This window comes from Manis javanica, chromosome 5, assembly GCF_040802235.1.
Source record: "Manis javanica isolate MJ-LG chromosome 5, MJ_LKY, whole genome shotgun sequence".
NCBI lineage: Eukaryota > Metazoa > Chordata > Mammalia > Pholidota > Manidae > Manis > Manis javanica.
In genome coordinates this window covers 121,372,002-121,390,023 of record NC_133160.1, presented here as the reverse complement: position 1 = coordinate 121,390,023, position 18,022 = coordinate 121,372,002, and the positions used below count along the sequence as shown (strand labels likewise).

Sequence of the window (18,022 nt, the reverse complement as noted above, 5' to 3'; positions counted from 1 at the left end):
GTTACTTTATGATACTAGAAAACACAGTTTTAGAAATAATATTTACATTGTGACTATATTTAGAGAAAAGAATGAAATATATTCAATGGATTACATTTAACTCCTTCTGGTTCTACAATTACATACATTCTCGCCTTACACCAAGAAGATTGTTCAAAAAGAAAAGTTAAGATAATATTGGTTAGGAATATCCTTTACATCCAATCCTGAATAAAATGATTCACATCCCTGACAATAGTAAAAGTATTTCCAAACCATAATTTTAATTTAATGTACTTCATACATGATAAATTTATACCTGTAATATATATACAATAAACTTACAATTTTAGTCAACTATATATACATATATATGTATCAAGAGTTGTAGATTACATGGAAAAACAACCCTACACTTAATTGGAGATGGTACTGTAGGGATATGAAATATGAGCTGATGTTGAAAAAGAAAATTTAAATATAGTGCAATGTGTTCCTAGAGAGAAATAAGCAGTCACTATGATTTACGGGTAATTTCCTTAGTTTTGTTTCCCTGTACCTATAATCAATTAACAGTCAGGCCTGAACAAACCCGAAAAACTCTGATCCACATTTTATAGTGGATGGGGGAAAATGCACCTGAAGCTACCAGATAGGATTAAAAGACTTCTCAGCATTTAGTTTTCTTCTCATTTAACACACATTAATTCTCATTACCTATTTAACATGTACACAACACTGGGAAAATAAGTTCAGGCTCATAGGATGAATGTTTTTTTTTTAAGTTTTTCTTTCTCCCTCATAAGCAGTTCTTCCCTTTGACATAAATTACTAGCCTGTTCCAAAATGCCACTGATAAATACCCAAGTTTACAAGGGCAACTCACCACACTGTGCGCAAATGAGGGTATTTTCAAATAAACAAGGAAGTGGTCATGATCAAGGTTGAATTTAAAAGGAAAACAATACAAAAAAGTCCTTAAGTGCAAACTGCTTTGAAATGACCTTTTTTGTATTGGCTCTACCTCCAAGCAGTTATTTTCTTGGGCAGTACTTATTATGCATTTAATATTGACCTGTAAATTCTTTAAGGCAAGCATGCAATAGCAATTGTATGTAAACAATACAGGAAACTAAGTCCTGTCAGCTTACAAATATTTTCCTATGGAGTTCGTATGGCTGAACTAATTTCTAAGGAAATTTTTAAAGGCAGTTAGTTCAAAGCATACCAAAATAACTCTCACCTAGGATTTGCATTTGAATTTTATATGGCAAGCAAAGAGTACTAGTGGAGAGAAAATAGCAGTAAAATAGCAGAGAATAACCATACAAAGAAATAATCCCCTGGTTTGAATCATTTAAAAATAAAAATTTTGAGAGTAAAATGAATATGAAATATTACACTGCAAGAAAGACACTCTCTGAGTATTAATTATGTATATCCAAAAAACACTACAATATTTTATTGTTGCCAGAAATTTTTAAATTCTGAGAGAAATAAAATTTGAAGAGGAATAATCTCTATAAAAAGCAAAGTATAAGGCCATTTGCTCATAATCATTGGAGGAAATTCACACCCATGATCTGACCACAGCAGACAGATAGACCCAGTAGATCCACACGCAAACTCTTACCTTGACAGGTGCCATTTTTCTCTTCATATCCTGCCTCGCACATGCATTTCCCGATGGGCACCAGCCACTCCCCTTCAGCGCTGCAGTGCATTTTGGGTGGTTCATCTGTCACAGAATGGTTGACACAAGAGCCTGATACTTCGAGCAACTGTGAAGAATCAGCTCCAGTGATTGTGTCAGGGAAGACAGCCAAGTGTCGTACCACAGATGGGCACTTTTTATAGTACACTCGCACAGAGACCAGAGCAATGCAAGCACCCACATCTTGAAAAGCAAGATAAAATCCCTTTTTGCTTAGAGGTCCTACATCTCTGACCTCTGTATTCAGTTTCATGACACGGTCACCAAGATCAAGTTCTGTAAAGCTTTCATCAGCAGCAATAGTATCAATTTTGATGTACTGGTTTTCCTTGATGTTTCTCCCATCTTCTTGATCTGACTCAAAATAATACATGTTAAAAGTTTCCTTACAGGTCCCCAGTCCTCCAGGAAGGCTGTTGCAGTCCCGGAGAGTGAACTTGAGTTCTATGAAGATTCTGGAAGCACCTTCATTGGAGATCCAACTGGTCAAAAGCCAGTTATTCTGATTTTGTTCCATAACTTTGCATACTTGGTATGTGTGGATAGGGGCATAATTTTCATCAACTTCACCAATTTCTTCCCACTGTATAATATAAAAGAAGAAGGCAAATTTTTTTAATTAGAATATAACCAGCAAAAGTAGTCAAAGAAACAAATTCAGATGTAGAAATTTCTGTAGCCTTGAAAGAAAATTCATTTGTTTGAAATTAATAATAGATGTTTATTTCAATGAATGAATTTGTTTAGAACTCCTATAAATTGGATAGCCAAATGTTTATTCATGGATTTAGCCACAAATATAAACCTAGAGACAGATATAAAATAGAGATAAAAATTATAGATTAGAGAGGGCAGAGCCAAGATGGTGGCATGAGTAGAGCAAAGGAAATCTCCTCCCAAAACCACACATATCTATGAAAATATAACAAAGACAACTCTTCCTAGAATGAAGACCAGAGGACACAGGACAACATCCAGACCACATCCACACCTGCGAGAACCCAGCGCCTCACGAAGGGGGTAAGATACAAGCCCCGGCCTGGCAGGACCCGAGCGCCCCTCCACACAGCTCTCTGAAGGAGGAGAGGAGTCTGAGTGGAGAGGGAGAGGGAGCCCAGGACTGCTTAACACCCAGCCCCAGTCATCCGGACCAGAGCGCAGACACAGTGCATGCATGGGGTCTTGGATAGGAGGGAAACAGGGAAGCAGGACCAGAGAGCGGGTACAGGAGGCTGGAACTGGAGGACAAAAGAAAAGCAAGCGGCCGTTTTTTTTGTTGTTGTTGTTGTTGATATTTTGTTTTGGCGAGTGTTCTTTGGAAGTCTTAAAGGGACAGGGACCCCAATAATAGGGAAACAGGGCAGCAAGACCAGTGAGCGGATATTGAAGTCCGGCACCAGAGAACAAAAGAAAAGCGAGCGGCCATCTTTTTTTTTTTTATGGTGGTTTTGTTTTGGTGAGTGCCCTTTGGAAGTCTTAAAGGGACAGAGACCCCAACACTAGGGAAACAGGGCAGCAAGACTGGTGAGTGGGTGCCAGAGGCTGGTGCCGAAGAACAAAAGAAAAGCAAGCAGCATTTTTTTTGTTGTTGTTGTTGTTGTTGTTTTGTTTTGGCGAGTGCATTTTGGAAGTCTGAAAGGGGCAGGGCAGGACACTTAGGCCAGAGGTAGGGAAACCGGGGACCTCTGGGCACTCTAACCTACTGGGCAGCAGGGAGCACAGAGGCCCCTTAAGGAGGTAAATAGCCTTCCGGGCAACTCCACCATTTTGGAGCAGCAGCCTGAGCCAGGCTACACCCACAGCAACAGAGGAGATAAACTCCATAGCAGCCGGGCAGGAGGCAGAAGCCCTGTCTGCACACAGCTACACAACACAAGCCACTAGAGATTGCTGTTCTCCCAGGAGAGGAAGGCCACAAACCAACAAGAAGGGAAGTTCTTCCAGCAGTCCCTCATCCCAGCTCTGCAAACTATTTCTATTACCAAGAAAAGGCAAAATTACAGGCAAACCAAGATCACAAAGACAACACCAGAGGAGGAGACAGACCTAACCAGTCTTCCTGAAAAAGAATTCAAAATAAAAATCATAAACATGCTGATGGAGATGCAGACAAATATGCAATAGAAATGGGATGAAGTCTGGAAGGATATCACAGATGCCAGGAAGGAGATTACAGACATGAAAAAAACTCTGGAAGGATTTACAAGCAGAATGGATAAGATGCAAGAGGCCATTGATGGAATAGAAACCAGAGAACAGGAACACAGAGAAGCTGACATAGAGAGAGATAAAAGGATCTCCAGGAATGAAACAATACTAAGAGAACGGCGTGAACAATCCAAAAGGAACAATATACTTATTATAGGGGTACCAAAAGAAGAAGAGAGAGGAAAAAGGATGGGAAGTATCTTGGAAGAAATAATTGCTGAAAACTTCCCCAAACTGGGGGAGGAAATAATCGAACAGACCACGGAAATACACAGAACCCCCAACAGAAAGGATCCAAAGAGGACAACACCAAGACACATAATAATTAAAATGGCAAAGATCAAGGACACGGAAAGAGTTTTAAAGGCAGCTAGAGAGAAAAAGGTCACCTATGAAGGAAAACCCATCAGGCTATCATCAGACTTCTCGACAGAAACCTTACATGCCAGAAGAGAATGGCCTGATATACTTAATGCAATGAAACAGAAGGGCCTTGAACCAAGATACTGCATCCAGCATGACTATCATTTAAATATGAAGGAGGGATTAAACAATTCCCAGACAAGCAAAAGCTGAGGGAATTTACTTCCCACAAACCACCCCTACAGGGCATCTTACAGGGACTGCTCTAGATGGGAGCACTCCTAAAAAAAGCACAGTCAAAACACCCAAAATATGAAGAATGGAGGAGGAGGAATAAGAAGGGAGAGAAGAAAAGAATCTCCAGACAGTACATATAACAGCTCAATAAGCAAGCTAAGTTAGGCAGTAAGATACTAAAGAGGCTAACCTTGAACCTTTGGTAACCACGAATTTAAAGCCTGCAATGGCAATAAGTACATATCTTTCAAGAGTCATCCTAAATGTAAACGGACTGAATGCACCAATCAAAAGACACAGAGTAATAGAATGGATAAAAAAGCAAAACCCATCTATATGCTGCTTACAGGAAACTCACCTCAAACCCAAAGACATGTACAGACTAAAAGTCAAGGGATGGAAAAACATATTTCAGGCAACAGAAAAAAGAAAGCAGGAGTTGCAGTACTAATAACAGACAAAATAGACTTCAAAGCAATGAAAGTAACAAGAGATAAAGAAGGACACTACATAATGATAAAGGGCTCAGTCCAACAAGAGGATATAACCATTCTAAATATATATGCACCCAACACAGGAACACCAGCATATGTGAAACAAATACTAACAGAACTAAAGGGGGAAATAGTCTGCAATGAATTCATTTTAGGAGACTTCAACACACCACTCACCCCAAAGGATAGATCCACCGGGCAGAAATAAGTAAGGACATGGAAGCACTGAACAACACAGTAGAACAGATGGACCTAAGGGACATCTATAGAACTCTACATCCAAAAGGAACAGGATATACATTCTTCTCAAGAGCACATGGAACATTCTCCAGAATAGACCACATATTAGCCAACAAAAAGAGCCTCAGTAAATCCAAAATATTGAAATTCTAACAACCAATTTTTCAGACCACAATGGTATAAAACTAGAAATAAATTCTACAAAGAAAACAAAAAGGCTCACAAACACATGGAGGCTTAACAACATGGTCCTAAATAATCAATGGACCAACAAACAAATTAAAATAGAGATCAAGGTATATATAGAAACAAATTACAACAACACAAAGCCCCAACTTCTGTGCGACGCAGCAAAACCAGTCTTAAGAGGAAAGTATATAGCGATCCAGGCACACTTGAAGAAGGAAGAACAATCCCAAATGAAGAGTCTAACATCACAGTTATCGAAACTGGAAAAAGAAGAACAAATGAGGCCTAAAGTCAGTAGAGGGAGGGACATAATAAAGATCAGAGAAGAAATAAACAAAAATGAGAAGAATAAAACAATAGCAAAAATCAACAAAACCAAGAGCTGGTTCTTTGAGAAAATAAACAAAACCGATAAGCCTCTAGCCAAACTTATTAAGAGAAAAAGGAATCAACACTCATCAACAGAATCAGAAATGAGAACGGAAAAATCATGACAGACTCCACAGAAATACAAAGAATTATTAAAGACTACTATGAAAACCTATATACCAACAAGCTGGAAAACATAGAAGAAATGGACAACTTCCTAGAAAAATACAACCTTCTAAGACTGACCAAGGAAGAAGCACAAAAGTTAAACAAACCAATTATGAGCAAAGAAATTGACACGGTAATCAAAAAACTACCCAAGAACAAAACCCCCACCCCAGTTTTTACCTAGGAATTTTATGAGACACACAGAGAAGACATAATAAACATCTCCTTAAAGTTTTCCAAAAAATAGAAGAAGAGGGAATACTCCTAAACTCATTCTATGAAGCCAACATCACCCTAATACCAAAAGCAGGCAAAGACCCCACCAAAAAAGAAAATTACAGACAAATATCCCTGATGAATGTAGATGCAAAAATACTTAATAAAATATTAGCAAACTGAATTCAAAAGTATATCAAAAGGATCGTACACCATGACCAAGTGGAATTCATCCCAGGGATGCAAGGATGGTACAACATTTGAAAATCCATCAACATCATCCACCACATCAACAAAAAGAAAGACAAAAACCACATGATCATCTCCATAGATGCTGAAAGAGCATTTGACAAAATTCAACATCCATTCATGATAAAAACTCTCAGCAAAATGGGAATAGAGGGCAAGTACCTCAACATAATAAACGCCATATATCATAAACCCACAGACAACATTATACTGAACAGCGAGAAGCTGAAAGCTTTTCCACTGAGATCTGGAACTAGACAGGGATGCCCACTCTCCCTACTGCTATTTAAAATAGTACTGGAGGTCCTAGCCATGGCAATCAGACAAAACAAAGAAATACAAGGAATCCAGATTGGTAAAGAAGAAGTCAAACTGTCACTATTTGCAGATGAGATGATATTGTACATAAAAAACCCTAAAGACCCTAAAGACTCCACTCCAAAACTACTAGAACTGATATCGGAATACAGCAAAGTTGCAGGATACAAAATTAACACACAGAAATCTGTAGCTTTCCTATATACTAACAATGAACCAATAGAAAGAGAAATCAGGAAAACAATTCCATTCACAATTGCATAAAAAAGAATAAAATATATAGGAATAAACCTAACCAAGGAAGTGAAAGACCTATACCCTGAAAACTATGAGTCACTGTTAAGAGAAATTAAAGGGGACACTAACAAACGGAAACTCATCCCATGCTCGTGGCTAGGAAGAATTAATATCATCAAAATGGCCATCCTGCCCAAAGCAATATACAGATTTGATGCAATCCCTCTCAAATTATCAGCAACATTCTTCAATGAATTGGAACTAATAATTCAAAAATTCATATGGAAACACCAAAGAGCCCGAATACCCGAAGCAATTCTGAGAAAGAAGAATTAAGTAGGGGGGATCTCACTCCCCAACTTCAAGCTCTACTATAAAGCCATAGTAATCAAGACAATTTGGTACTGGCACAAGAACAGAGCCACAGACCAGTGGAACAGGCTAGAGACCTCAGACATTAATCCAAACATATATGGTCAATTAATATTTGATAAAGGAGCCATGGACATACAATGGCGAAATGACAGTCTCTTCAACAGATGGTGCTGGCAAAACTGGACAGCTACATGTAGGAGAATGAAACTGGACCATTGTCTAACCCCATATACAAAAGTAAATTCATAATGGATCAAAGACCTGAATGTAAGCCATGAAACCATTAAACTCGTGGTAAAATATAGGCAAAAACCTCTTAGACATAAACATGAGTGACCTCTTCTAGAACATATCTCCCCAGGCAAGGAAAACAACAGCAAAAATGAACAAGTTGGACTAAATCAAGCTTCAAAGCTTCTGTACAGCAAAAGACACCATCAATAGAACAAAAAGGAACCCTACAGTATGGGAGAATATATTTGTAAATGACAGATCCAATAAACGCTTTATGTCCAAAATATATAAAGAGCTCCCATGCCTCAACAAACAAAAAACAAATAATCCAATTAAAAAATGGTCAGAGGAACTGAACAGACAGTTCTCCAAAAAAGAAATACAGATGGACAACAGGCACCTGAAAAGATGCTCCACATCGCTAATTATCAGAGAAATGCAAATTAAAACTACACTGAGGAATCACCTCACACCAGTAAGGATAGCTGCCATCAAAAAGACAAACAACAACAAATTTTGGCAAGGCTGTGGAGAAAGGGGAAACCTCCTACACTGCCGGTGGGAATGTAAATTAGTTCAACCATTGTGGAAAGCAGTATGGAGGTTCATCAAAATGCTCAAAACAGACTTACTATTTTACCCAGGTATTTCACTCCTAGGAATTTACCCTAACAATGCAGCAATCAAGTTTGAGAAAGACAGATGCACCCCTATGTTTATCGCAGCACTATTTGCAATAGCCAGGAATTGGAAGCAACCTAAATGTCCATCGGTAGATGAATGGATAAAGAAAATGCGGTACATATACACAATCGAATACTACTCAGCCATAAGAAGAGGGAAAATCCCACCATTTGCAGCAACATGGATGGAGCTGGAGGGTATTATGCTCAGTGAAATAAGCCAAATGGAGAAATAGAAATACCAAATGATTTCACTCATCTGTGGAGTATAAGAACAAAGGATAAACTGAAGGAACAAAATAGCATCGGTATCACAGAACCCAAGAATGGACTAACAGGTACCAAAGGGAAAGGGATAGGGGAGGATGGGTGTGTAGGGAGGGATAAGGGCGGGGGAAGAAGAAGCGGGGTATTAAGATTAGCATGCATGGGGGTGGGAGAAAGGGGAGGTCTGTACAACACAGAGAAGACAAGTAGTGACTCTACAACATTTTGGTATGCTGATGGACAGTGACTGTAAAGTGGTTTCTAGGGGGGACCTGGTATAGGGGAGAGCCTAGTAAACATAAAATTCTTCATGTAAGTATAGATTAATGATAACAAAAAAAAAAGAAAGAAAAGGGGGATTACTCTCTGATATGATAAAACTAACTGTAAATCAACGATTAATGCATGCTTTAAGTATCCTTAACTTTGATTAGTTAAAGGGTGTGAGATGATCGGCTATGGAGGTACATTTTTCTGATAATATTCCTTTCTCTTAAAAGAAAAAATGAAAGCAGTTCCTTTGTGGTGACCTCCAATGAGTTCTACACAATGGTATAAAGGGCATATCAAAGTGTGGGCAAAGGGTCTGTTTGTCTTTATACAGAGGATCAAAGCCTAATTTGGCTACCCAGAAAATGAACTAAGATACGATATGAAGAAGAACTTCCAAAATCAGCACTCTCTGGAAGAGTCATACCAGAAGATGATCATCAAAAAACCTCAACAAAGATCCAGGCAATGCTGCAGTTGTAGCTGCATTCATCCCACCGGTTCCTGGACTTGCCATTGGAATGAAGAAGGAGACATCTAAGCTGGCCTGTGCATACAGTAAAATAACAAATTTGACTGGATCTATACTGTTGCAACTCAACCAAGAATTAGGAGAAGTGCAAGTTGTAGCACTCCAAAATCTTATGACTATGGACTATCTACTGTTAAAAGAACATAAGGAATGTGAACTGTCCCCAGGAATGGGTTGTTTTAATTTGTCTGGTTTTTCTCAGACTGTTCAAGTTCAGTTGGACAATATCCACCATATCATAGATAAGTTTTCACAAATGCCTAGGGTGCCTAACTGGTTTTCTTGGTTTCACTGGGCATGGCTGGTAATTATAGGTCTGCTTTGGTTATGTAACTGTATTCCTATTATGTTAATGTGTGTATGCAATATAATTAGTAGTTTAAAACCTATACATGGTTAAGTTACTCTACAAGAAGACATGTCAAAGAAATAATCAATTTTTCCATGTTATCTTCCATCTGCTACTCCTATAGCTTTTCTTCTTCCTTCCTAATTACATCCCTTAAATAGAATTAGTGCCTCATATCGAATTTACCGAGTATCACAATTCTTCCAAGTGGTAAAGATACCTCAAGACAAATGCTGGGCATAAAAGCCAAAGGGCATAAATCTTCAAAGAAGTAAAAAGCTAACCTTTTCAAACAATATTGCCTCTCTCTCACTTACCAACTTTACATTTCCCTGTATGGCCCCAGAAGATGACTGGTTAGCCAGAGACAGGTGAGATTACTCAAGGGAGGAACAAGCTAAGACAGGCACAGTCACAGGGGGGCCATCAGGTGAGAAATTGGGGATCAACAGAGGTGAGGCTTAGAACCTCACCTCCCCCCCCACCCCCTGTTTTGAGAGAAATCTTCTTCATCCATGGATGTTTTATTGCCCTTGTCTAGCTTGGATTAACACTTAGTCTACAGGCACACACCTGATCATCTACATTTGCTCTCTTAGAGCACTAAAGTATGTTTTCTACCTTTATCTTGCATCTACCTACCACTTCAGCATTTTATTAAAAAAAAATAATAGAAATAATAATAAGGGAGAAATGTGGCATTCACATATAAATCAAGAATAAAAATCAAACAAATATTCATATTTGACCTGATTGTTTATAGTTCATAATGCGTGATCAAAACCGAAAGTTTCTGTGATGACTGCCCTTGCACTGCTCACCATCTAAGAACTTATTCACTATGTAAGAACTTGTTCACCATTTAAGAACTTGTTCGTTATGCTTCAGAAGATTGGAGACTGATGAGAATTAGGCTGGGGGTGGATTAATGATTGTGCATTGAGCACTGAGTCCCGTATACAGAATTTTATTGTTGTTAATAACCATTTGATCAATAAATATGAGAGATGCCCTCTCAAAAAAAAAAATCTAAACTACCTATATTAAACCTACAAGGCTGGTTCCTCAGAAATAATTAACAACCTATGCGCTGACTTAAGGAATAGACTTAAGAATATACCAATGTTTCCAACTTATGATGGGTATGTTCAATACCACCTTTCTATTTCCAAACTTTAATAAAAGCCTTAGATACATTTCAAAAAAAAATTATAGATTAATACTATAGAGAGCCTTGACATTTTGAATACTGACTTCCTGTTTTACCCTGGGAACACATTAATTTCTTGCCACTACATTATCGTATGAGTTCTGAATTTATATATAGGGTGTAGAAAAATATTAACTATGATTTACATAGCTTCCAAAATATTATTTGGTCAAAGAAAATATCCAAACTTCTCTCTTTACTAGTAAAAAATCCAGTTTTGAGAACCATAATCACTTCCTGAAGATTATAGAACCAAATTTTTATTCTTCATAGATGTCATTATAATTTTAAAAATTTCTTAAACCTGTATAGAATCTGTGTGTACAAAACTATGTAAAATTTTGTTTTAAATCTTTAAAAAAGGACCCTGAAACACGCAGAGCAATGGCACCTAACTAGACTTTCAATAAATCCACAATGTGATTTCAGGCATTGAGTATTATAGATAATAAACTTCATAGAACCTTATGTATTTAGACATACAATTAAATAGAGCATTATTTCTTTATTCTGTTCAACTGAAAAGGTGTTAAAAATGTGGAGGCACAAGGAATGGACATAAATCATATACCTCAGATGGCCCCTCTCAAAATTCTAGCTGCCATCAGACAGACATAAAGTAGAGGTGCTAATGAGGGAAAACTGCTGAGCTCCTATTTCACTAGAGAGAGACATCAAGATTTTATCTTGCTTAACAACTTTCATGTTTTGGTGTTATGTGAAGTCTTAGTTCTTTCACTTAACATCATTTTTGTTCTCTCTCAAAATGTATATTAACTCTGCTTAGCCTCTGATTTTTCTAAACCAGCTATTTCAGCATGTTATCATTAAACTATTTACCTTATTTTCCTGAAGTGATCCAGGTATCCATCTCTTTATTACAAATGGTTACTGAATGCTATGATTAATCTTTCATGCAAAAGAGCAGCTCAACTTATCAAATGAAAATAGATATGATCAACCTACTGTAACAAGACTAATTAAATATGTATTCTCTAAATTAGTAAAGTGGAAAACAGCATCAAAAAAGTTTTTCTCTGGAAAAAATAAAAATGCTACATTATCTGTTTTTTCTTTTACTTTATAATAGTTTTTCAATAAAAAATATAAATGGATTTCAGATTCTCAGCCTTAAAATACTTATGGAAGACCTATACCTGCATCATATTTTCCAACAGGACCTCACTAACAAGTAAAAGGAATTGAAATAGAGCTCCTCTGATATTATAAGGCAAGCAATTCAGTCTTTGTCTCTACAAAGTCCAAAGAACCACAAATATTAAAAGTGCAAGCCAAGCAGCACTTGACAAGACAGCTTAATAGTTACTGCTTCAGGTGATAATTTCAAAGTCTGTGCATAAGCATCTTGCTTCTCTGAATATTCTCAATTAAGAAGAGAAAAACTGTAATTTTCTTTGATGATAGAATCTATCATGGTGGGATTTTATTTATTTTTCTTTTCAAATGTCTAAAGTACAAATGAAGCCTCACATTTTCTCTTCCTAATGAATGAATAGAAAAACTTTAATTTAGATAATTATGGCCACAATCCATTCAGAGACTCAAATAGGTAATATATACACATTTCCCATAGATATCTGCTCCTCTTTCAACAAATGCACTAAGAAACAGACTAAAGTATTTTATTTATTTTGGATTGCCTAGCTGAAATAAAGCTGAATTCTTCCATTTTTTATCCCTTTTAATACAAAATGGAGATCTTGCTGTCCTCAGCAAAAAAACATAAAGAAGAAATGAGATACTGAAGAAAAAGAAACATTCATCAAGAACTTAAGAATGTGGCAGGATATTCCTAGACACTTTTACAAACGTCATGTCAAGGAGATTACAGTAGTTTAATGAAGGGCACAAATATAAAAATAATATATTAATTTCAATTTGGGGGGGTTTCCCAGCATCTCATGGTTTAATAAAAGTATTTGCTGGTCCTTTGATTACTACAAATAACTTGCCTGGACATTTCAGAAGGAAGGTTACTTAATGGAACATAGTGGCTGTGCCTCTGTACTTCAAGTCTAACAACTAGTCATGAGCACATGCTTGTGTCTGTATTTGTTTACTCCTTATTCCTATTTCTTTGCTTTAAGATGAAATAATAGGTTTCACACAATTATCCTGGGCTAGCTCATTTTCTCTGCCAGATCCTTGGGCTTGCTTCTTTTCCCGCTGGGTACTGAATATTCCAAGTTAGTTGCATTCTAACCCAATTTCTCACCAGGCATCACACATCAACTACATTCATCAAAGCAGTGGAAAAGAAAAAGGACTTATTTTCATACCCATATGTGTATCATGGGGTTACCCACTTTTCCTACCCAAGCCATTAAGAACAACTTCCTCTCTGCCTGCCCCTCATTGCCGAGTTAAGTTTCTTGCACCAAGCTCCTATTGTCTCATACCTTGATAGCACTGTTCTCACTTCCAGTCCCCTAGCCTATGCATCACTCCCTTTGCGTTCAGAATTTGAAAATACTGACTCAGGACACATAGACTCCCTAGAACCTCCCCTTATATTGTGTCCCTGAATACATAGTAGGAATCATCCTGTGAACAGAGTCCATCCTGACCTTTCCAGTTATCAGGGGGGTCTACTGTTCAGTTCTATTTTCATTGTTGTGTTTCCATGTATCTTGTTTCTTCAGTGAGATTAATATATTGATATTAAAGTACAGTGGTAAGAAACTTTGTAGTAGAGGCCTGAATACAAATATTTGATTGGCCTTGTACAGAGGAGAGATTCTCAGCCTGAAACCCTAGCTTAGTCCCAGTTTTCACAATGTCTAGATGGATAAACTGAGACCCAACCACACTGGCCCCATAATCTAGAGTGAAAATGAAAACTTTTCCCAACATCTAATACCCAATATAAAACATCATAAGGGGCCTTAAAAGATCTGGTCCTAGTGTTCATTTCAGAAATGAGGAAATTGAATACCAGGCAAACAGAAAGAATTTTCCCAAGTTCACAGAGGACCACCCTGACCATCTGAGCATTCCCTCGGCCTGTGTCTTCTACCTGTCTTTTTGTCCATATCTCCGTCTTGATGTGTGAATTTTTATGTGGGATTCCTTGATTCACAGTATTGATTGCTACCCTACTCTGTCAAAACTAAATTCACATTTTTTTAGACATCATAACTATATATTTTTTTCCTTGCTTCTTTCTTTCTTTCTCTTCCTTCCTTCCTTTTTCTATATATCTCAATATTCTGAAATACCAACATGAGGGTAAACACATGATCATCTTATTCTCCACTATCTTTGAGTCTGACAGTATTTACCAAAGAAGAACACTTGATAAATATTTTATAATGAATGGATCTCAAACATGTACATATACCTCTTTTGTCCAGAAATCTGCTAATTTGAAATGTGAGATAATCCAAACATAGTAAATAAGTGATTGAATGATTTACCTTGAATTTTATAATCAAATAAGAAGAAAAGTATATGAATTCATATTTTTCAAAATTAGACTTCAATAAAATGCTTTAAGCAGTTTAAGACATTTTCTTATCCCAATAATTTATGAAATAATTTTGAATGTGTTTTGCATGTTAACCTATAAAACTATTTTTCATTAGCATTAAATTTTACCAATTATAACTTACAGCTTAGTTTAGATATGTTATTTTTTGAGCATGGTATGTTCTAAAATTTTCAGTTTTTATTTTTTTTACTCACTAATTTTTTTCACCATTCAGATTAAAACCCCAGGATACTAGATATCAGTTAGTGGCACTATACCTTATTTCATATTTCAGTGACATGATATTAAGGTTGTTAAAGTATTTTCATTCTGAAAGTAATGTAAAAATATGGGTTGGAATCAAATTCTTCCAGCTTTCCTCTGATATAGCATAACTTTATAGCAAGACATTGTTTACTGTATGAATGATTCTTTGAATATAGGCATAACTGACCATTATTCTTTAACATCACAATAGTTTGTAAAATACCTTCTGAAAATAAATAATAAATGAGTTCTAGGAGTCCCATTTTTTTCACAACATTTTTAGGTGCCACTTAGGAAGTTGTGTGTGTGCAGTAGTAGTTTGCTAATTTTACTGAAGATATCTTGATCTCAAATTATTAGTTAAATGCTATTTTTAAAAGAGCAGTACCTTTCCATGGTCTTAGAAAAAGCCTGGGAAATAGTTTGAATCTGTTCTCAAATTTATAAGTCAGGCACTTTACCCATTTTACCCAGTAAGTAATACATTCCAATTGCTACCTCATATGTTTACCTAAAGTCTAAAATTTCTAGAAGTTTCCTGCTGTTGAAAAAATCAGATGAAATGAAATATTAAAAAATGAGAAACATCAAACACACCCAAAGTTCTTCTGTTTTATTACAGTAATTTATATTATTATCAGATTTTTAGCTCCATGATTTCATTTTTTTTCCATTTTTCTAAACTGATTAAAATTTAATGAAATATACTCAAGTAAAGACCTAGATGATTTGCTTATTTTCTTGTTTTTTCCAAGTGCATAATAAATTACTAATATTTTCTTCATAACATTTTATAAGACTTACTATACTTACATAAAATCATTATGTTTTTCCTCCCTAATGTACATACAACTGAACTCACTTGTCTGTGTGTGCATGCAGAAGTCAGCCGTTATCTAACATTCAATCCAGGGTATTTCCTCTGAGAGAAACTGGGTCAGAAAATCCTCAAAGAGTCAGTAACTTAGGTACATACTTAATGGCAGAAAAGGTGAAGAATCCTATTATTACTGGGACACACTTGTTTGCTCTGTCTGTTACACTATCTTTGATGTGTGACTGTCAACTAGAAGTTGCTTCTCATTAGGAAGAAATACTGTATTATTAAGACCAGAGCATGTTGGGTTCAAATATGAGTCTCTAGCACACCTGTGCAGTGGCAGCCCCACTGCTTAAACAGTGAGAGTCAAATAAAAGATCAAACGGCATTCTAGGTCATAATACTTTGAAAGATATTTTGTTGTAATTCAAAGGTGATCCTGGAAGGTGTGAAAACCTGAAAGCTAATGCTGTACGGGAAGAACAGTTTAGAGCTACAGGAAGTCAACCGGCATTTCAGATTTGTTTTCTCATTAAACACTATGTGCATGACATAATCATTAGGAACACAACCATATCATTTTGCAGATGAGTAAACTGAGGCCAGAGCAATTGACACACTAATCAGTGACAAAATAATATCTCTAATCAGCACTCTGTGATATTACTTGTTTCCTCCTTTGAAGGATTAAAATTATAATGCATAAAATATAGTGGCACATGAGGTCATTTTAACCAAGAAAAACAAATTTTTCATTACCCAATAAACTAGGTATTTATGTTTTCAAAATATAAAATTGTGGGTTTTTGTTGTAGAATTACAGCATACATCCTTCCTTGATCAGTTTCCTGACTTTGGGATCAAGACCATGCACAGTTCATTGAGCGACAGAAACATCTCAGTTTTTATGCACAACCACCAGGACAAAATGGTTTCAAAATGAATAAAATACGTAGGATAGAGTTTCAGTTTTAGAAATTAAACCCAATAGCTGTGGTTATTTAGTAAAATAAATATGACAAAATGTATCAGCTTTCAACAAAAATCATTTGAATCAACAATCTTGTTATATTTTCTCAATAATATATTAGAGGGGAAAAAAGATTGCATCAAATAGGAATTAGAGTTGTTTAAAACATCTTTTAAATTCAAATAAGTATAATGTGGTAGTATTACTAGAAATGACTCAATTCATTTTCTATGTATGAAATAAAGTTAAAGTAGACAACTTTATTGCCTATGGGACAGAACAAATATTTATGGGCTCAAATTCAATTCATGAATCAAAATCATTTGAGGAAGAAATTAAAACTTATAATCTTATGTGAATATTTCACAGGGAAATACATAGACACTTGGACATCTATGTACAACACTAAATATGAATGGCAAAAGGGATTTTTTTGCTTAGGAACACAACTGACAGTGTTTATTTCCTTTTAATGTTATAGTCAGTAATTATTAAAAAAATAAAAGGTCATAAATTCTTTCTTCATTTATTCTTTAAAAAAAATTGAAAAAATATCCAAGTCCAGAATATACAAATTGGAGACTGAAAAAGTCAAAAGGACCATATCGGATAAAATATGCACAGAAAAGTTTATGAACACAACCATATCATTTTGCAAAATGCATATCATCGGCAAGAAAGTATTTCTTAGTAAAATACTGAAATGAGTATAATCTAAAAACAAAAAGAAAATGCATATATCATGACTGCTTATTATTTGTTATTCCACTTTTAAGAAGGCATATATTAAATAGTTTCACATTATATAAAATGATAAAATACATCATGAATACATCAAGTTTTAAAGTCTGTATTTTTTTCCTTAAAAAATACTTAGGAAAACAAATTCAGACTTATTAACTGGTCAATAATTTTAAAAGGTAGAATGAGTTAAGTGGATAAGAATAATTGAAGTTAACAATTTAATAAAGTGAATTAAAATCTTAAATAATCTCATTAGCATTTTGTCCAAAAACAGTCCCATGTGGTACATCTAGTTTGTCAGAAATATTGTGCCACGAGTTATAATTTTAAAAGCAGCTATAAATAAATAAATTAATAAATCACTGATCTAGTTTAGTTCTGTTTTAATTACAGTATATATTGGGACACCTCCATGCTTAAGCTACAGTAGCTTACCACTATGTATTTTCTATTATGTTATACCAAAGGTGGTCAGTCCAACATTTAATAATATATAAAACTGTGGTAATATAATCTTTTGTGCATTACTATAAAAGTTTACATAGTTCTTGAGTTTATATCTTTCTAAAGAGATGATTGTGATCTCAATTACATACTGTTTTTTTTATACATACTTATATATAAACACATATACCATGGAGATTTTGAGATCTAAGGAGTCATGTATCTCCTGTGCTGCAGGATTTCATAGTGGGCACACACCATGAAGAATTACTTCATAATAGTCATGAGATGTTACAGATGGTCTCCATAACAGTTAAAATTGTAGAGAGACATTACTACTTTCTTTATATATATACTGCCCTATTATATAGATAGCTACAAATTCT

The 18,022-nt window shown here is 35.7% G+C and overlaps 1 protein-coding gene across 14 annotated transcripts in view; it reads right to left on the bottom strand.

The window, feature by feature from the left end:
• Positions 1-18,022, bottom strand: part of EPHA5 (EPH receptor A5) — a 346,930-nt gene that overhangs the window by 256,800 nt on the left and 72,108 nt on the right. For all 14 annotated transcript variants that reach the window (XM_073237522.1, XM_037026646.2, XM_037026647.2 and 11 more), the window contains exon 3: positions 1,613-2,276. In XM_073237522.1, coding sequence (XP_073093623.1) covers positions 1,613-2,276 — 664 coding nt within the window. The remainder of the gene's footprint in view (positions 1-1,612; positions 2,277-18,022) is intronic.